The 21556-nt window shown below is 38.5% G+C and overlaps 1 protein-coding gene across 1 annotated transcript; it reads left to right on the plus strand.

Annotated features, from left to right (window-relative positions):
• The first annotated feature begins 1417 nt into the window (after positions 1–1417).
• LOC139731007 (DNA polymerase delta catalytic subunit-like) lies at positions 1418–21059 on the plus strand. The gene is made up of 21 exons (XM_071641882.1): positions 1418–1619; positions 2303–2410; positions 3368–3634; positions 3999–4167; positions 4501–4724; positions 5161–5327; positions 6187–6432; positions 6947–7057; positions 7910–8101; positions 9193–9281; positions 9855–9965; positions 10879–10992; positions 11833–12076; positions 12220–12357; positions 13138–13310; positions 15152–15304; positions 16150–16252; positions 17123–17255; positions 18090–18259; positions 20006–20103; positions 20912–21059. The coding sequence occupies exons 1-21, from the start codon at positions 1418–1420 to the stop codon at positions 21006–21008; spliced, it is 3309 nt and encodes a 1102-aa protein (XP_071497983.1). The 3' UTR covers positions 21009–21059.
• The last annotated feature ends 497 nt before the right edge of the window (positions 21060–21556 follow it).

Consider the following 21556-nt stretch of genomic DNA (forward strand, 5'->3'; position numbering starts at 1 on the left):
CGTCAAACGCCAATGGAACTGCAAATGCCAATGGAACTGCAAGTTCAATGATCGATACTGGAAATTTGCAGCTATCTATCATCGTCAAACGCCAATGGAACTGCAAATGCCAATGGAACTGCAAGTGCAAGTTCAATGATCGATACTGGAAATTTGCAGCTATCATCGTCAAACGCGAACAATGCAAAATAGATGTGCGCTAAGGAAGGGGCCCGCACCTCACCACCCCGTACTCGCATAGACAAAGGTCAAAGCACGTAAAAGACGTGTGTGGGTGACGATAATGATACTTGATAACACTTAATTATCCCTCATACTTCATACAAATTTAAGATTTTCAAGAAAAACTGTTCCGTTTTTCACCTCAGTCTGCTTGGTTGTGGTACTACTACTGGTAACCCTGCAAAGTTTCAAGTGTACTGAACACAATCCCAGGGGTACATTTTTGTTCAGTGCACTTGTAGCAATTTTACGCAGGGTGACGATATAAGGGCCCCTGACAAAGTGCGGGCACCTCACTATACATGGTGTAGAGCACTATTCATCAGGGACACAGCACAGACATGTAATCACTAATGACATTGTCATTGTTTTGAAGTTAGCTGCGACCAGCCCGAACGTGAAGTGTTTGGTTCTGGTTCTGGTTCTGGTTGTATACTGCACACAACGCCCTGGTGGGCTATCACGGTACAGTGTTTGAGGTCATTTGCAGCAGCAACAATTAAATCTTGAAGTGTGCTTTTGGGGTTATACTAAACACATCTATATTTAATAGATCTGCTATGGGGTAATAAAAATTGCATCAATTTGAATACATACAAATGTAGTCCAATTGTTGACAACAGGAGACATGCAACTTTTGTGTTTCACTTAAACCCTTTCACTCACCGCTACACAGCAAAAGGGCCTTGTCCATAGATTAAAAACATTGCAACACTCCTGCATATTCATATCACCAATGCACAATATGCCACACACAGGTTGTTTTTTAAAAATGAAGGAAGAAATCGTAGAAAAACATGTTTTCAAGACCATGGGATCAATCTGGAAATAGCAAGTGAACAGCGGGTATGAATTATTGTACAGAACGTATGTGTAAAGTATGTAAAATGGGACACTTATAAAGATGCTAAAATTAAAATATGATGCTAAGAGATACAAATGAAACGAATCATCACTTGTTGATTTCCAGGCCACTTCACAGAAACATTGCTGTCATGGTTGAGAGCAAAAGTAAGCATAATTGATGCTGCAGGTGTTTAAAGCATCTTGAGAACTATGAACAGCAAATGATTGCATGAAGGTAAGCTTAGTGAGAAGACAGTTCACTGCCATGCAAACATTCATGTCATGATGTCATTATGTCTGTACATTTTGATCAGAGGTTTTGTTTTATGTTTCTTTTACTTTGTGTAGAATGGATTCAAATAAACGAAAACCAAGTGGCACCCCAAGGGGGAGTGGTTCTCAGTCAAAGCGAGCTCGCTTGCCCGACTTCGATGATCATGATCCATCAGTCTTTGAAGAAGAACTTGCTCTGATGGAGCAGATTGAGGCAGAGTATGAGTCACAAGAGACCAATGGATCAGCAACTGAGCTAACTCCACCCTCCAGCCAAGGTGATTATATGCATGATCAATGTATTCAGTATCTTGGGTTTCCTTTTTTCTTCAGCACAAGATAACTTTCAGCATAAAAGTACAATACAGTGTAGGAGTGTGATTACAAAAATTAAGATTGTTACTGTAAAAAGAGTTTTTTTTTTTCTTTGACTGAACAAAACTTTTCCCTTCCTGCACAGAGGTCCATTTGGAAATAAAAGAAATAGAAATCCATTTTATATCAAATGAATGCAGCTTTCATCACAAATCTTAACGGTTTACACAAGCCTGAAGACATGTATAACTAAAGTTATTTTGATTTGCCATATATTACAAGTCCACAAAATATATTTAGTGCAGCAATATCACTTGAATCTCAATGTCTTGTACAATGTGTAGGAAGTGAGTTTAAACTGTTATGCAGACAATTGGAGTATAAGTCAGAATTACCAATCTGTAGGCCTAGTCATTATTGAGCACATTTTCCCCCTTTTTTTGTTTCTATGGCATTATGTGATAAATCATAATTTGGTTTATCAACTTGTTGATAATTAAATGTATTCTCTTCATCAGTTCACTTGCTAAGAACTTAGCAAGAAGTGTTAATTTAATGTGATTGTATTTGACCATCTGAACTATGATGTACATACCATAATATTTCCCATGATTTACTGTCTTTCCACCATTTTTCAAAACTTCAGGTTCCTCTCAGAGCAAGCACCCAAAATGGCCCCGCCCACCTCTGCCACCCATAAACCCCAACAAAGATTCAGTCATATTCCAGCAGATTGACCTTGAGCATTACATCGGTGAGCAATTTACATGTATTTCAGTAGGTAGAAATTTTTGCAGATCAAATTTAGTCACTGTCCTGGTAGTTCTCTTTGGTCTTTTAACCAAGGTGTGGTATCCACAACCCTCTCTCTATACCCAATGTGCACGTAGGGACACTATCACAAGATGAACTGTAGTATGGCTTGATGTAGTAAGTGGTCACCCTACAATAGCAGCCTTGTTTCAATGATCTTCAGGAAGTGGAGCACAGTAAGTGAAATACTGGCTTGACCTAAGAATAAGTGACCTGGATAACCAGACCTTTCGAAGCAATTTTAGCCAATCCCCGTGGTTCCAAGCAAACTTATTGTTCACTCAAAGTGGTTTTCTGGTACTAGGGTATACAAGTTTGCTGACTCTTGTTACTGGATTCATGTGCGTCAGTGATTAGGAATGTAGATGAGCGATCTGCATGTATGAGAAGTTTAGTAAATATTTGAGAGACAACCACTTATGCTACAAGGATCGCAGTACCAGATCAAATTCTAGAATGTGTGTCTACCACCTAACAATGTGTTACTTTTAACCCGAACCTGGTTCATTATTGAACATGACCATGTACACATGGAACATAGGTTAGATGTGAGTGGAGGGGGGGGGGGGGGGGGGAGAAAACTTGCACGTATTAGTGATCAAAGTTGCATATACGGGAAGGCAAATATCCTCTTTATTTTTTTACAATAAAATGGAGATGCTGCTCTTGTAACTTTTTGGAGACATTACAAATGATATTTGATTGATACTGTTTAGTAGTTTCTTAGGCTATTGATTGCAATATAACCCCATTGAAATGATGTGAGTGATTAAACAATTTTCAAACTTTTCCATTCGAAGTGTAAACCATAATGTGAAGAAAAAAAAAATAGGGAATGCAAAATCATGAAGTGAATTTTCCTATACTAATTCATACATTGTATATCACAACCATCCAGGCTCTCACATCAATAGAATGCCTGGCGCAACCTCAGGTCCAGTTCCCATTGTTCGCATGTTTGGTGTGACAGAAGCAGGAAACAGCGTCATGTGCCACATTCATGGATTCTCGCCGTACTTCTACGTTCCAGCCCCACCCAACTTCAACCCAGAGCACTGCTCAAACTTTCGACGCGGTCTCAATGATGCCATTTTGGCAGACATGCGCTCAAACAAAGACAACATCACTCAGGCTGTGCTTGCCATCGACATGACACAGAAAGAGAGTATGTCCTCTGATTCTGTGGCTCTAATGTCTGCATAGAGAAATATACTAGTAATATCTGTGAAGTATTTGAGAGAACACTAAGATCTGAAACACGATGTATATTTGTAGAATTTCTGAGACTCAATGTGACAAATATAATGAGTCTAGCACATTTGTATCTATATTTGGTATTGCTGAATTCAGTAACTAACACAACAATTCATCATGAGAAGCATGGAAGAATTGAGATTTGTGCTCATTTAGCATTGTCAGATTGGCAACAAATCATACAGCTGTGCCTTGTAGTATAATCCATTCCTCTTTTAAACTTAATATCAAAACTATCATATGACATGATGCTGTAATCTGTGTTCTTGTCAAAGATATCTATGGTTACCATGGAAACAAAATGATGCCGTTCTTGAAGATTACAGTGGCATACCCCAAACTGATTGCTCCAGCGAGAAGACTCTTAGAGGGCGGTATATCTCTGGCAGGATATGGAAACCGAGGATACCAGACTTTTGAAAGCAACATTGACTTTGAAATCAGGTAAAACATTCAAGGTAGCATTCCTTTCAGTATCTTCCTTGGATTCACTAGATACAGCTTCCGTTATGTTTTTGAAACCACCTAGAATTTCATTGATTTAATGACATCACCCCATTATCCCATAATAAAGAGGTATTGACTTCAGTGCGAGTAAATTGCCATAAAAACTATAAATCTCAGTGGTATTAGTGGATGATAATCAATTTCCTTGCAATACTGCAATGCTTTTACTCAATTTAATGTGATGATAAGGTGTGCACAAATTCTTCTTGAACCCAACTTTGTAGAGGTAGACCAAAGATTTGCCTTTATTTTGTCCATACTTGTCTATAGATTTATGGTAGATACTGATGTCGTTGGTTGCAACTGGATAGAAGTGCCTGCGGGGACCTACAAGTTACGGTCCTCCTCCACGAGCCCTGGGTCGGTATCTTCAGCTCAGATTGAGATTGATGTAGCTTGGGACCGTTTCATCAGCCACCCACCAGAGGGATGCTGGGAGAAGGTTGCACCATTCCGCATTCTCAGCTTCGACATTGAGTGTGCAGGTCGCAAAGGTAAGACCACGTCTAATGCATTATTCTGCAAAAGTGTAAAAAATTGCATCTGTTTGAAAAAGAAAGTCATTAAAAATTTTTGTTTTGTAAGTTACAGGAACAGAAATAGAGTAGTTCCATTAACATAAGGGGGTCTCATATTTTCTTATATTTTCATGTAATGGTTACTTGGTTGAATTTTCAGCAATGTGTGCAACAAACTTTCTTCTCCAACTCACCATATTGAAAGATTTTTTCTTTTCTGTCATAAATGATTACTTGTATACCTCTATTGCATATGTCTCTGCTTGAAATGAAAAAGCCATTATGTTGGCATAAGAACATGCTATTCTGTTAATCAAACATACCTCCAAAATGTGAAAATGACAATATATGTAGGTGGAAAAAGTATTGGTTTGTACTCATTTTACCATGATGGTTATGTCATCATGTTCAGGGATATTTCCTGAGCCAGAGAGAGATCCAGTCATCCAGATCGCCAACATGGTGATCAGACAGGGAGAAAAGGACCCGTTTGTAAGGAACATCTTCACCCTCAACACCTGTGCCCCCATCATTGGCTCCCAGGTTCTCTCCTTCAAGACCGAGCATGAGATGTTGCAGGTACTGTTACCATGGATACATATTCTGCAGCATCATATAATTGTAGCCACTGAGTATTCAACCCTCCTCTCAGTAAAAATCAATTGTATTGAGTAGTTACACTGCACACATTAAAAAAGAATACAAGTTTTACAAATCCAAGAATATATTGCACCATTTTTTTATTGCCTTGGGGTCTTGCGAGTGATTTAGAGAAAATCTGCAAAATAGTACATCTGATTCTGCAATTTTGCTTTTGGTTAGGAGATCAACTCCTTTTTTATTGTGTGGATTGAAAAGTCATGACTCACTACAAATGTATATTGTGTCAAAGATTTTTTAGAATTTATATCCGAAATAACTTGAAATGAGTACAATTGTGCAATTTGGAATTTACACTTATTCCTTGTGTGTAAATGAGTGGGAAAAAGCTCCACATGTTTGTTTTGTTTTTGTTTGTATGTGTGTGTGTGTATGTAATCATTTTCATTGATTTTTTATGTGTATATGCCAGGTTTGTTGTATGCAAGGCATTTTTAAACTTCAATTCCCCTCTTTGATGTAGCCTATAAACCTGGACAACAATCTGACAAGGAACCAATTTTTGAGAGATGGAATGCTTTGATAGGTGGTTTATGCCTGATATCATATGGAGATATTTATCTAAGTCTATCCATCTATCTATCTATCTATCCATTCATCTACCCTGGTATCTACCTGTCTATCTTTCTTTCTATCAATCTATCTATCTATCCATCTATCTATCTATCTATCTATCTATCTATCTATCTATCTATCTATCTAACTATCTATCTATCTATCTATATATTTATCTTTCTTTCTTTCTATCTCTTTGTCTATGTGTATCTTCAACCACCAGGCCTGGGCAGACTTTGTCAATGAGGTAGACCCCGACATCCTCACTGGTTACAACATCCAAAACTTTGACATGCCATACCTCATCAACCGGGCAGCTGCCTTGCGCATCTCACGATTCCCATTCCTTGGACGCCTGAGGGCAGCAAAGAGCGTCATTAAGGATGCTACATTCCAATCGAAGCAACTTGGCAAGCGAGAGAATAAAGTCGTCAACACAGAAGGTCGAATCCAGTTTGATCTCCTCCAGGTATTTATAAATCGTTATCATTCTGCCCCATAAACAAGGCACAGTACCAGTGCTCTTTTCACTTCCTCTGTGACTAACATTGACTGACTTCATTAAATCAGGGATGAACAATGAACAATGAACAGGTCAAAATTTGTCTTTCGTGATCACTTTTTTTTTTCAGGAGAAACTGCTGGCACTGTACTAAGGTTGCTGATGTCACTGTTACATAATGGCTTTAGGCATTTTTGAGGGTGTGCAAGTGAAGGTGATAAACTAGAAAATATCATAGTAGGAAGTACATTATAAATTCTTCATTTTTTTTTCACTAATGTTATTTATTCATCTCTTCTCCATCAGTGATGTAATGTTTAAATGGAAAAGGTATATCTTTTGTTGATGGTGATTATATATGTGACTTCTCAATGTTGATTGGAATAATAAAAACTCATGAAAGTATTTTGTTTGATATAATGTCACCAAACACTGATGTTGTGTAAAACCATCTTTTGACTGGTGTATGCTCTCATCTTAGGTGCTGATCAGAGATTACAAGCTGCGCTCCTATCGCCTAAATGCTGTCAGCTACCACTTCCTACAGGAACAGAAAGAAGATGTCCAGCATTCAATCATCACAGACCTTCAGGTGAGAGAAAGGACAAGAAGAATGGGACTTTGATTAGCTTCATAAAAAGAATAAAGTTTTTATTCATACTAGACACGACAACAGGAATCATGGGCATCTCCCTGATGCCATAAAATCTAATGTAACAAGTGCATTCATGCTACAATGCACTCCCTTCATAATGAACACGGTTATAATGAAATTCGTGTTACAATAGACTATTAAAGTAAAAATTCAGGTCCAAAAATTATCATCTCTATCTCTTTACATACTTTGCTGTTCAGCTACAACAAAATATCGATTCAAATGGGGGGGGGGGGGGGGGGGAACCTGCCAGTCCGGAGGACTTCATTATGATGGGAGTCACCTGTATAGGGTGTGTCTCCATCTTGTAAGAAAGAAACATTTATTATCCTAGACATATTTGCTGATTGGACTCCAGATGCAGAGTCATGTCTGATCTACAGCTAAGCATCACAATGACTGCATGCAGTAGAGCTGGGTATGCTTAACCTTTGCTGACCCCAGAGTTAGTGTGTGACAGGCTGCAGACAGTCAGTCAGTAGGATAGGTTTCACAAATTCAAGATTTATCTTGAAATGATATGTCATTGTAGACCAAAACTATCTTCATTGCCATCTTGAGATTTTGTCTCAAATGCCACTTTGGATATTTTCACATTATTGCAATCCGATAAAAAATAAAAAAGATTGCAAGTATAGACCTACTTGGGATGATCTGAACGGGATGATATATTCAATCAGCACACCCCCATTCAATCTGTATTTTCATCCTTAAAACATATCTTGGCTCTCAAGCATTAAACTTTCCAGGTTTTAACAATATTGGTTTCGCTTTCTTTCTCCTGTCCAGAATGGCAATGAGCAGACTCGCAGGAGACTAGCCGTCTACTGTCTGAAGGATGCAATGCTCCCCCTACGTCTCCTGGATAAACTCATGTCTATCATCAACTACATGGAGATGGCCAGAGTGACGGGTGTACCACTCACATATCTCCTCTCCAGAGGGCAGCAGATCAAAGTTGTTTCCCAGCTCTTACGCAAGGTATGTACGATGAATTCAAAATATGTTTATAAGCAGTTGACCGCTGCACTGGATCAGTGCTCTGCTCTTTGCGATGAATGAATAACATTTGATCTTTTACCTGCATGACTCCCCATGCAAAGAGCTTCCATTTATTGTCCTATTCGAGAGACAAAGGCTGTGTTTATCTAAACTTCAGAGAGAGAGAGAGAATCACTTTTCGAAACGTGTTTTTAATGGCGTCTATGAACATGGTGTGAAATGCGATTCTGGGGCCCTGTGATTCTGGGGTCCTGCGTTTATCTAAACATATAATCGCAACTCGAGTGTCGTCACTGCAGAGCTCCTTTTCACCATTAGACCTGGGAAGTAGAGGTCAACTGAGGCCCGCGCTTTTTTGTAACCAGTGGCGTGTACTTAAAGTTAACCTTGGCAGGTAGGAGATGTAAACGCATTTCAAGACATCATTGCACTTATCTACTTGCAGAAATGCGATAGTGGTCTCAAACACATTTTAAATCCACATTTTAATGCCTTTTCAAATTCCCATTTCTAAATGCAGCGGAAAACACAGATGCATTTATCTATCACCCGAAGGTGCCTAAACGTGTCCAGGATTGTTATTCTACCTCAGAAAATTTTTAGATAAACGCACCCAGTGTTTTAAGAAAACAGGCCAATGATGCAGACCCCTTGTGGTTTGCCCAAGGTGACTAGCAATAGTCACAAACAGTATCAGCCAGGCACATTGTGCCATATTAATAAGCAGCTTGATGCATCATCGTTGATATTTTACAGCTGAAGAGATTTTCAGGGGCTGTCCGACAAAGACTTACATTCTTATGATAGAAGACATCCATCTTACACAGATAAGTGTGATTGAGCAAGGCACTATAATTACATGAATATGAAGCAGTACTGTTTATTAGGTGCAAATGTTGGACACACAGTTCATGGCCGGATGGTGTGATGTATACCTAGTCAGTTGGAGCCTATTCCCGTTATACCAATTACACTAATTTATCCCATGTATTTGTATTTTTGTATCAGGAGGGAATGATATTTTATTCGCCCTATGTGATCATACATATCTATGTGAATTTGTCTTTCAGGCCAAAGAGCAAGACCTTGTGATGCCAGCACACAAAGTAGAGACTGGGGATGACTACATTGGTGGATATGTACTGGATCCCATTCGAGGGTAAACATATACCAGGCAGAATATAGAATAAAATCATGAGAATAAATTAAGTATGACTGTTGATTTAGTACCTTTATTGATCTATAACATGGTTTTCTTCATTGATATCTTTTTTTTTTTTTTTGGTCACATTTAAGATTTTATTTTTTCTTCTCAGATGGTTCATTTTTCTCTGTTTCCTCAAATTGTTAAGTTTATATGTGTCTGTCTATTTTTGTTTTTGTTGTTCTGTTACCTCAAAAGTGTCTGTCCAGTTTCCATCCTACCTGCTATGAGACCATCAAACCTTTGACTTTGGGGTAAAATTCAACAAAGCCTGTGATTAGAAGCAAGATTATTGTGTAACTATGTACCCAGTATCTCACAAAATCATTTAAGTATTAACCCGTTGAAGATGGACTGATTTTACTGCAACACATATTTCCCATAGACACTTGCCCGAGTATACTCGGGACTCATCCTCAATGGGTTAATAACTACCTTTTCAAACTAGATATGATATAAGACTGAAGTAGGATATGTAGACCAATTTTTCTCAGAAAATTATATGATTATATTTGATCTACCCTACAGGTACTATGACTGTCCCATTGCCACTCTGGATTTCTCCTCCCTGTACCCTTCTATCATGCAAGCACACAACCTGTGCTACACCTCACTTCTTTCCCCATCCATGAAAGAAAAGTAAGTGAAACTCTGTCTATCCAGACTAGAACTGACAATGAAAACTTCAAAGTTCCCACTGTAGGGGCCAACCCTTGGCAATGTCTCTCTGCATAACTCCATTCAAAGAGAACAACAGACACAAAAGAATGAGTTTGTTACCAATCAAATATGTTATTAGTATACAGAGAAGGCCATGTTAGTTCTGGAATAACATCATGAGACTAGGTGAGTGACCATCACAAAGACACAGTTCACTTTAAAGTTTAATGTGTATTTCTGAATCCTACTCAGCAAGCAATAATCTTGAGATAAAACCCATGCAGTCTTTGTTTCTCTTTCTCATGTAACTGAGCTTCAAGTAAACATGGTATGATGTAGATTTTGAGTTTTCATTGCCATACTAGGACTGTTTCAATTATTTCATTCTTACATAAGAACAAAAACAAAGGGAAGCTTTGCATATTGTTAATGGTTTGATTCTTTAATATTAAAATAAAAATAAAAATCTGAATGAGCAAACTGTTTAAAAAAAAAAATCAAATTGTTCTATTTTTGATGTGTGTTTATTCAAAGAAGTTTAGATGTAGATGTGAGGGAATGCTGTAATGCAGGTCTTGGTCTAAGTACATGATATTTTAGTACCTAGTAAGGTAGCTTAGAATGTAGCTAATGTGTCATTGATTACTGTAACAGAAGAAAAGATTTGTATCTCATGTGCCGTGCAAGTATTGCATGGAATGCACTGTAAGGTAAGAGGGGACTGATAACTTAGTTGAGATTATTTTACTCAGGGTAATACAAAAATGGATTCAAAGTTGCTAAACAGGCACTGGTATCTCTTCAAATTGTATGATGACTTTGTAATTTGTCATGGAAAGTTCATTCTGACAAATGTGTAAATCATTTTGCATCCCTCTACCACACTCTACAGCATGTCACCAGACCAGTACATCAAGACACCATCAGGAAACTACTTTGTCAAGAAGTCTGTTAGGAGAGGCATTCTCCCAGAGATTCTGGAGGACCTTCTATCAGCCAGGAAAAGGTTTGTATATGTCTGGTCACCACTTTCTCTCTCACTGTGAACACTTGTGGCAGGGAGTGATAGGAAACCTGTGTTGTTTATCAGTTCAAAACCCATCAAGATCCTTTGTTAAAGTATGTAGACTGTTATCTCTTCTGTATAACAAATGTAATTGTCTGTATTTGAAAAACAAGAAACACTAACTTTATCTGGATTACTTAATTTCCAATATGGTTTTCAAATGTCTATGGTATTTTCTGTATTAGTATGGGACCAAAATTGGTGATAAAATGAATCTGGATAAAACTCTGCATAATGCATACACTTGGACTCCCAGCTTTTTCATTGAATGTTGGCATGAGAAACCAGATTGTAAAAATTGTAATGAAAAGTAGGTGTGTGTGTGTGTGTGTTTCTTGCTCTAAACTTTGGTTGCACCCATATTGTATGATATTCTTTTTCATATATATCAGAAAAGAATGAAAACACTTGACACATTTATAATTCTTCCCAAAACCTTACGATTATTCCAAACCCATTTTATAGGTTGAGAATTATGAACTTGTAAGTAATATCTGTGGGACTCATATGAGTCACTGTCCTCATTCATCTTCAGCATAAAATCCGTAGATGAAGATTCTCATCTTTTTTTTTTACACACTTGAGGACAACAAACCACGGCCACCCAGCGAGGGAAATGTTTAAAGTTTTATGTTTTGGACCATGATGTCTTACGGTGAAAAGGCATGATGAAATTTCTCTCAAGATAATGATCAAAAAAGTTTTCTCACACTATAGCTCCTCTGCATGCATCCTCTGTGTTGTTAACATAACAAATATGGAACTTCCTGCTTCCCCTAGGGCTAAGGCAGACCTGAAGAAGGAGGCAGACCCCCTGCGTAGGAAGGTTCTAGATGGTCGTCAGCTGGCTCTAAAGGTCAGTGCCAACTCGGTCTATGGCTTCACCGGGGCACAGGTCGGCAAGCTGCCCTGTCTAGAGATCTCACAGAGTGTGACAACATTCGGTCGCATGATGATTGACAAAACACGGCAGCTGGTTGAAACCAAGTACACTGTGGAGAATGGCTACAAGACCACAGCCAAGGTGAGAGCTTCACGACCTTTGACCTTGCTGTTTTCCCTCCTTTCAGTTTCCCTTTTCTGCTCCTTTTCACATTTGTACATGAAAGCAATGCCAAGGATATATAATAAGTACTCCTGTGATCTCTCTGATCTCTGTCTGGTTAGGTCATCTATGGTGATACTGACTCCGTGATGGTAAAGTTCGGTGTTTCCACAGTAGCAGAGAGCATGGAGCTGGGAAAGGAAGCTGCAAAATGGATCTCAGATGAATTCCCACACCCCATCAAGCTGGAGTTTGAAAAGGTGAACATATCATTTTATAGCTTGTTGGGAGCTCATTTCTAGTAATATCCTAATTGTAGTCATGATAACCTTGATGAGTTTAGTAAAATAGCTATCAAATATTTCATATTATGTAAGATGGTTGTACAAATCTATTGCAAGGAGAAGAGAGACGAAATTGTAATAAAGATGAATATTCTGCACAGTTTCACGGTGAAAAAAATAGATTTTAGCAGGATTTTGATAAACTTCAGTGATGACTGAATATGTCAGGGAGGTATATTTTGTAAGGTAGGCCACTGATGAAAACCCATCCCTGACAATGATGTATGAGTGTGTTTTGGATTAGACCCAAGTACAAGTGAGTTTGGATAGAGGGTCTTGGATTTCACTTAGACTCAGTAGACAGTAGATATAGGAGCTGAATGGTTTCTGATTCTTAGAACAGGAAGATTAATTCTTAATCAGATGCCTGTGATAATGGTAGGCTAATTGAGAGGGGGAAGGATCTGTTCTGTTGAATTTGTGCTCTGAATGTGTGTGAGAGGGCACAGGTGGGAAAAATCTGATTATCTAATGGACTGTGATGATGGTGATGATAATGATAATGATGATAATGAGGACAATGATGTTGATAATAGAAATGATGATAATGAAGCTTTGATGCGAGATTGGGATGGGAGTGATCGTTGTACTAACATCGTCCTCTAATGTACCCACACACTAACCTTATGCTTTGAATGAGTGTGAGAGGGCAGGAGAGGATGATTCTAATTCACCGTATAATCATATCTATTATAGGTGTACTTCCCGTACCTGTTGATCAATAAGAAGCGATACGCAGGCCTGTACTTTACAAGACCAGACACCTACGACAAGATGGACTGTAAAGGAATCGAGACAGTTCGGCGGGACAACTGCCCTCTAGTGGCCAACCTCATGAATGCTGTGCTGCAGAAGATTCTCATAAGCAGGTTTGATAACTCCTTCCTTATATCCCATCCTTTTTGATCTGTTACCTTTTCATTGATGCTTTTCTCAATAATTACTTTAATTTACATTATTCTCTTTGATTTTGCAGTTATCCATTTGTCAATATTATCTGTCTCTATCTCTCTTTTCTGTCTATCTATCTATTTATCTATCTTTATGTCTTGTTCAGTAAATGTAAATACAGTGCACGCCCCTTATTACAAACATAGTTATAACAAAATTGTTGTTACAACAAAGAAAAAATTCAGACCCCTAAATTATCATGTTTATATCTCTATATACTTTTCTGTTCAGTATAATGAAATTTTGATAAAACAAAAGAAAGCCGCTCGTCCCAGGGACATTGTTATAAGAGGAGTCCAGTGTAGTTACAAGTTTGTGCATTGTTCAATTAGTGATAAAGGCCTAGATGATGGTTTTTAGCTCACCTGAGCCAAAGGCTCAAGTGAGCTATTGCGATCGCCCTTCGTCCGGCGTCCGGCGTCCGTCGTGCGTCGTGCGTAAACTTTTTACATTTTCATCTTCTTCTTGAAAACCCCACGACCGATTTTCATCAAACAGGTAGCATCCCTAGGGGATTAGGAACTCAAATTTTTAAATGGGCACCATGACCCACCCAGGAGGCCCCAAGGGGGGCCCAAACCCCCAAAAATTAAGGAATCTGTAAAAATCTTCTTCTCTAGAACCAGAAGTGATAGAGCTAAGTTTATACTATGAGTTAGTACATTGATGACTGTAGTTTCAAGTTTGTTCATGGCAGAATCAGGGATGCCCCCCTGGGACCCAGGGGAGGGGGGTGGGGAGGGGTTCTAATGGGGCCTAAATTGTACATTTTCATCTTCTTCTTGAGAATCCCATGACCCATTTTCACCAAACTTGGCAGGTAGCATCCATAGGAGGTTAGGAACCAATTTGTTAAAATGGGCACCATGCCCAACCCAGGGGGCCCCCAGGGGGCCCAATCCCCTAAAATTAAGGAATCTGTAAAAATCTTCTTCTCTAGAACCAGAAGTGATGGAGCTAAGTTAATACTATGAGTTAGTACATTGATGACTGTAGTTTCAAGTTTGTTCATGGCAGAATCAGGGGTGCCCCCCTTGGGACCCAGGGGAGGGGGGTGAGGAGGGGTCCTAATGGGGCCTAAATTGTACATTTTTATCTTCTTCTTTAGAACCCCATGACCCATTTTCACCAAACTTGGCAGGTAGCATCCCTAAGGAGTTAGGATCTCAATTTGTTAAAATGGGCACCATGCCCCACCCAGGGGGCCCCCAGGGGGGCCCAAACCCCCCAAATGAAGGAATCTTTAAAAATTTTCTCTAGAATCAGAAGTTATAGAGTAAGATAATACTATGAGTGAGTACAGTAATGACTGTAGTTTCGAGTTTGTTCATAGGAGATCCAGGGGTGCCCCTCTTGGGGGCAGGGGTGGGGGGGTGGGGGTGGTTGGGAAGGTCCAAATGGGGGCCTGAATTGTACATTGTCATCTTCTTCCTGAAAACCTCATGATGGATTTTCGTCAAACTTGGCAGGTAGCATCCTTAGGGGGTCAGGATCTCAATTTATCAAAATGGGCACCATGACCCACCCAGAGGGCCCCAGGGGGCCCCAATCCCCCCAAATTAAGGAATCTTAAAAATTTGGGCCCTTATTGTACATTTTAATCTTCTACTTGAGAATGCCTGGTCAAATTTTGGTAGAGCTGTGAATAATTTAGATTAGTGACTGCGTGAAAGGTGAACTTGCGATACTCAGGTGAGCGCTAGACCCGCGGGTCTCTTGTTATGACTGGTTTCTACTTTCTGTGTGGATGTATTTACAGGGATCCCCAGGGAGCACTAGAGCATGCCAAGCAGACCATCTCAGACCTGCTGTGTAATCGCATCGATATCTCCCAGCTGGTCATCACCAAGGAGCTGACTAAGACTGGTGAGGAGTACGCTGGCAAGCAGGCACACGTGGAGCTGGCTGCAAGGTGAGAGGTCACAAGGTGAAAGGTCACAAGACTTTGATCAGTGGTTTGATCAGGGAGCACTGCACATTAATGAACAGATACAGAGTAACACAAAAACAGAAACTAACAAATACCTTATCTCTTGCTCTGTCTCTAATGGTAACAATGTGTGTTCTGTCTCTCACAAAGTATTGTGTGGACAGTGAGTACAAGCGTTCTTTTTTTAATTGTATTCTGTCAAAGTGAAGTCTTTCAGATCACAAACTGTGTTTAAACCAGGATGTTGCCAGACTTTTGAGAGAAAATATCTGAATAGATTGCATGTCTTGTAAATTTGCAAATTCCAGAGTACCAAATATTTGAGAGAATTACTGAAAGTAGAAAGTTTATTCTGAAAGCTTTCAAATGAGAATATCTTATTGATAACTACACAGCAGTAACACGTTACTGGACAGTAAAAAATAAATGAATTAATTAAAAATAAGAAAAATACTTTGTGACTGCCTGATTTGCAAGGGGCCAAACTCGACTAGCATTCATGCTATTTCTGGTTCCTATCGCTTTTTCTGTGTGACTGCATATCTGTAAACTTTTACTATGGTGGTTATTGCATTGGATAATGAATTCATTCATTCATATCTTGAATAATCCTTCATGACACAGTTTTGTCAGTCAGTACAGTGTCAAAATATTGTTGCAGACAATTTTCTTGTCCATTCCTTCCTCATGCATTGGTTAGCTGATGCCACCAACATAAGAAATGAGAGAGGAAAAAAATAAGTATAATTGTAATATTTCCTGATGATTTTCTGTAAGTTTTCTAATGAATTCTAGTTAAGAGATCTCTTTCATTGACAATTTTCTAGGATGAGGAAGAGAGACCCAGGGAGTGCACCAGCTTTAGGTGACCGAGTGCCATACGTCATCATCGCTAAGGGCAAGGGAGCAGCAGCCTATGAGAAGTCAGAGGTGGGGTGTGCCAGGCACTTTACAATGTGCGAGATAGTGACAGTCATCATGACAAATATGATGTATGATGATGGAAGATGATGGGGATGATGGTGAAGATGGTGATGATGATGACAATGATGAAGATGATAATGACAGTGATGATGATAACGATAATGATGACGGTGATGATAGAAAAGATAGTAATGAAACTTTGATGTGAGAGTGGGAGTGTCCACACGCTAAGTTATAACTTGCTGTTGGAGCTACAGGGTTTTGTCATTATTTAGAGACTGAGCCTTCTGAGCTGTTGCACAATTTTGGGGGAATCAGTTGCCTGTTCATATCTGTTCTTTGCAAACAATCATTTATTTCAAAGCTAACCTGAAAAATAGTCCTTTTACACAAAAGCATACAGTACATAGCTGACATGATTGTCTGTAGCATATTGTATTTCTTCTTCTCTTCTAGCTTCACGTTGTGCCTCTGAATAGTTTTACTACATAGATGGCTCAATACGAATGTGCTGTATTATCATTATTATTATTATGATCTAGGATAACCCAGACCTACAATCTGAATTGGAAAAAGAGATTCCTCATTTTGTTTTGATTCCGTTTTCTTTCATGAAGAAAATCACTGCACTTCAGTGCATAATGTTGTATTATGCAAATTTTCAACAAAGTGTCTACTGAGTTCTAACCATATGGGTTTAAGCTGTTATAACCTAGTGGGATATCAAAAATGTGATAATCTGCCACGATACCTGTGAGAACTTCTACTTCAAAATGCAGTTTTTGTGTGTGTGTTTGTGCTTTCTCTGTGGCACTGATGTTACAATGTAGCCTGTCGAGTACAAAATTGGATGTCATTCCATGTCTTGTCTTTCAGGATCCCATCTATGTTTTGGAGAACAACATTCCCATTGACACAACCTACTACCTGGAGAACCAGCTGAAAGGACCACTGCTCAGAATCTTTGAACCTGTGGTAGGAGAGAACAAAGTGGAGTCTGTTCTACTCAGTAAGTGATACCACTGCTTCACTCAAGTGATCACTGATGATAGTCAACGTGCAGTGAGGATGAGGATTATGTCAGTCATAACTTCAGTGATGACATTATTTTTTCAGGGATAAATCTTACATAGATCATATCTGTGACAGTGATACTAACAATGATAATGAATATGATGGTATTGAAGTTTACTTGGAGGAACAAGTGAAGAATTTGATGGCAATGATAATTGTGATGCGCACAGTAATTAATTGTAACCATGGTGATGATAGTGATGGCATGATGCTGGTGTTGGTAGTGGTTGTGTTTGTGCTGATAATGATTATTATAATACATTTGATAATGATTGCAACAGGAGCATTGATGATAAGATTTCGGGGGTCATGAACCAAGGTATGTTAACTTCTAAAGAGTTATAATGAAGGCCAAATATATGCTAGCAGGATGTCGTAAACAACAGCAGCACTGAAAAAGTTTCTTGATTGTTAGGGTACCTGTAGAGGAAAATAAATGTTTCTCTATTTTGCCATTGGCTAATATAGCAATTCTGACTCTTGTCTGCTGTGATTTAAAATATTGATTTAGCTTATGTGAATGCAGATTTATGACACTAAATCAATTTGAATTGAACCATTGAATTGTTTGGATTTTGCAAATGTTACATTTTACATTGCATTTAAGACAGGCTGAGCACTGATATGAACAGGGCATCTCTTGCTAGTTTTTGAATGGCAAGTGCTGTAACACTCATGAGGTGCATTTGCTGCAAATTCTCTTTGAGTGCTGTCAGAGGGAACAGAGTTTTAGATAACTTGACTCGCTTCATATGAATTTAATTTGCAGAGGGAGAACACACAATGACAGTGACAAAGGTCACATCAAAGGTCGGAGGTCTGATGGCATTTACCAAGAAGCGCAGCAAATGTCTAGGATGTAAGATGGGAATGGACAAGGAGGGTGTGGCTGTCTGCAAGTTCTGCAAGCCAAATGAGTCAGCCATCTACCAGAAGGAGGTATGTCTCCTGATTACAGAATTTTAACACAGAGAAAAATCATATATCATCATAGGAAAGCATTATCCTCCTACCTCCTCACTCAAAAAAAAAAAAAAAATTCAAGGTCTTTCCCGAACTTTCAGTCACATGAGTCTTAGCTTGCTGATCCACTGGCATGGGTTATCCCTATCTTTGAAGCTATTCTTCTGTTTTTATGATAGTTCAATGTAAATTCTATCTTCCTGCAAGAATAGTTTACCAGATATCATCAAATCTACATTTTTTTTTCATAATAAATTTCATTCTCCAATACTGATTAAAAAACCCAATTCATCTTGTTTCTTAGATTCTTAGATTCCACTCTATTTTCCAATTTTCAATAAAATTTATTCTTGAGATTACATGTCAAATCTCACCTCAAAGCTTCTTGAGTTTTGATGTAATGTATGATGTAATATTTGTTAATGTAAATATATTTTCTTTGAATAATAACAGCATCTACTTATTATTATGAAAGTAGTTTTAATCTTTAGGTACATGCTTACGTTTGATGAAAGATGGGATGTATGTGAGGTCACTTGTTGTCTTGTGTTGTAAGCCTCATTTCAAGACTCCAAACCATCATTTTGGAAAATAAAGAGCAACTGCTTTTTATGCCTCCGCCACGAAGTGGCAGGAGGCATTATGTTTTCGGGTCGTACGTCCGTCCGTACGTCCGTCTGTACGTCCGTCCGTCTGTACGTCCGTCCGTCCCGTTTTGTTTTTGTCGATATCTCAAGAACCATGTGGTGGTTTTACATCAAACTTGGTATGAGGGTATAACCTTGGGGGATAATACTTTGTTTAGATTTTAGGGTCACGGGGTCAAAGGTCAAAGGTCACAGGTTATTTTGTGAAAAAAGTTTGAAATTTCATGTTTTTCTCCATATCTCGCAAATGGTTCAAGGTATCTTCATGGAACTTAGTGTGTATGCCACCGATGGGCAGTGATTATCTAGGGAAGTTGGGGGTCATGGGTCAAAGGTCAGGGGTCAAAGATCAAGGTCAACTCCTCAAAATATCACTACTTTCCTTATATTTATGCAATGCCGAAGTATTTTTTTTTTAACTTGATGTATGCATGTATAACCCAATATATATTCTGTGGGAAGTTTCTTGCCAAAAGGTCAAAGGTCAAGTGAAAGTGCTAAATTGCACTTCTTCCTCCATATCTCAAAAGTAACTCAAGGTATTATCATGAAACTTACATATTTATGCATGTTCTACCTAACAGTGATTCTCTTTGGAACTGTGAGGTCAAAGGTCAAAGGCCAGGTTTAGATAATACTATTTTACCATTTGATACTGAAATTATACTTTTTCTCAATACCTTGAAAATTACTCAATGCATAAACTTATAAAAGGGTCAAAAGTCAAGTAAAAATCATCAGTTCCCCCAAATACCTGCACTCTGACGTTTTAATCATTCATCCAATTGAACCTAGTTCTAGGAAAGTGAACATTCAGCACATTTGTGGCAAACCTGTCATTTTAATATTTTGCCAATTGTGTGAAACTGTCATCACACATTGTCAAGACATTGTACTATAGACCTATTAGGAGAACCATGCATTATTGTGGAGGCATACACCAGTCGCCGTAGCGACATTTCTAGTTCTATGATAATTCTTTTCTGTTATACATATCTGACGTACATGAATATATGCCTAATTATTTTATATGTAATGTTATGAATTGCTTCCTTTTTCAACAATAATAATTTAGATCATCCAGCTTGCTGCTTTGGAGGAGAAATTTGGTCGTCTCTGGACACAGTGTCAGCGTTGCCAAGGGAGTTTGCATGAGGACATTCTTTGCACCAGGTGAGAACCAACTTGTATTTTATTCCATCCATCATAGCCCAAATTCTCTGCTGGTGAATTTGGAAAGACCAAGCATTGAGAAGATTTTTGCTATGCATTTCTAGCTATCAAAACATTATATTTGGATCTCTTCAATTGAAAGCAGTTTTCATATCCCTTTTTGGAGAAATTACAATCCTCAAATTATAGTCTTCATGGCATTGACAAGTCTATTTTTCTTCTAATTTTCTCTTTTTATATGTCTCCTTCTCAGTCTTTTTCTTCACTTTATCTTTCTCTCTTTTTACAAATTCAAAGTTTGACATGTTTGTTCATTAACATCAATAAACAAGAGGCATCAATATGGCATTTCAGTTATATGGGCTAGATTTTCAAGGCAAAATTTCAATTCCTAAAACTTTTTCATGGTTGCCGTGCACATGTAGAGAATAAATAATATGCAGTTATCATAATTATTACATTTCCTTTACCTCTGTCAATCGAAGGCAATAGTTCTGATAATGTCTTTGATTTTTTGTGCAGCTTTCATCATGAAAAAGGAGTATCAAATGTCAATTCAATCATAAATGTTACTGTACAAAACATGCACTCAGTCATTTCTTCTCAAATTTTGTTTGCTCTGAATTAAAAATACCTATGATCTGTTCTTTGATTCAACAGCTCCTGGAACTTATTTTCTATAGCTTTGATATTTCATGCAGCATAGCTCACACTGAGGAATATGCTGTGCATACACCCAGAACACAGAGACTAATACTAACCATATCTGTTTTCTTCCATATTGTTTATAATTTGTCTCACTGCTCAGTCGAGACTGCCCAATCTTTTACATGCGCAAGAAAGTCCAGAAGGATCTCGCAGACCAAGACAACCTCATAAAGCGATTCGGCAATCCCTGCTGGTGAAGGGTATCGAGATACCCGTAACTCAAGAGGTCAAGAGTTCATAAATGGACAATGTACTTCTTTGTACTGAATCAAGGGTGAACTGAGGCTAGGATGGTCAGACTGGTGCCAACCCAATTTGCATAAATGCTGGATATGGAGAGAAAGACTTTCCAAGTGGACTTTCTTTTCGCCACCACTTTCTAGAATCTTTGAGGAGTTTAACCCTCTCCTGGATTTTGAACTGGGTGGCTCAAGGTCAGATGTCAAGTTTACTCTGTCCTTCATTTCTGTGGAGAAAGATTCATTCACAAATTGCCTTTGTTGCAGTGTATAAAGGGAGTGGAATTTACACTCCTGATGTGATAGAATGTGTGTATATCCCATTGTCTCCATTGATAAGGCTGTTCATTGTTAAATGTAATATGTAATTTGCAAATGGTCTTATCAAAACCTTGGACAGTAGACAAAAATAGACTGAAGAATAAGTGCCTTCCTGAGTCAGTTTGTATAGACAACATAGTACTTTAAATGATTTATGGTTTACACACCTATGTGAAGCAAAGGAA

Source organism: Diadema antillarum, unplaced genomic scaffold, assembly GCF_040938485.1.
Source record: "Diadema antillarum isolate AM-2024a unplaced genomic scaffold, OU_Dant_1.0 seq00000348_RagTag, whole genome shotgun sequence".
In the NCBI taxonomy this organism is placed as follows: domain Eukaryota; kingdom Metazoa; phylum Echinodermata; class Echinoidea; order Diadematoida; family Diadematidae; genus Diadema; species Diadema antillarum.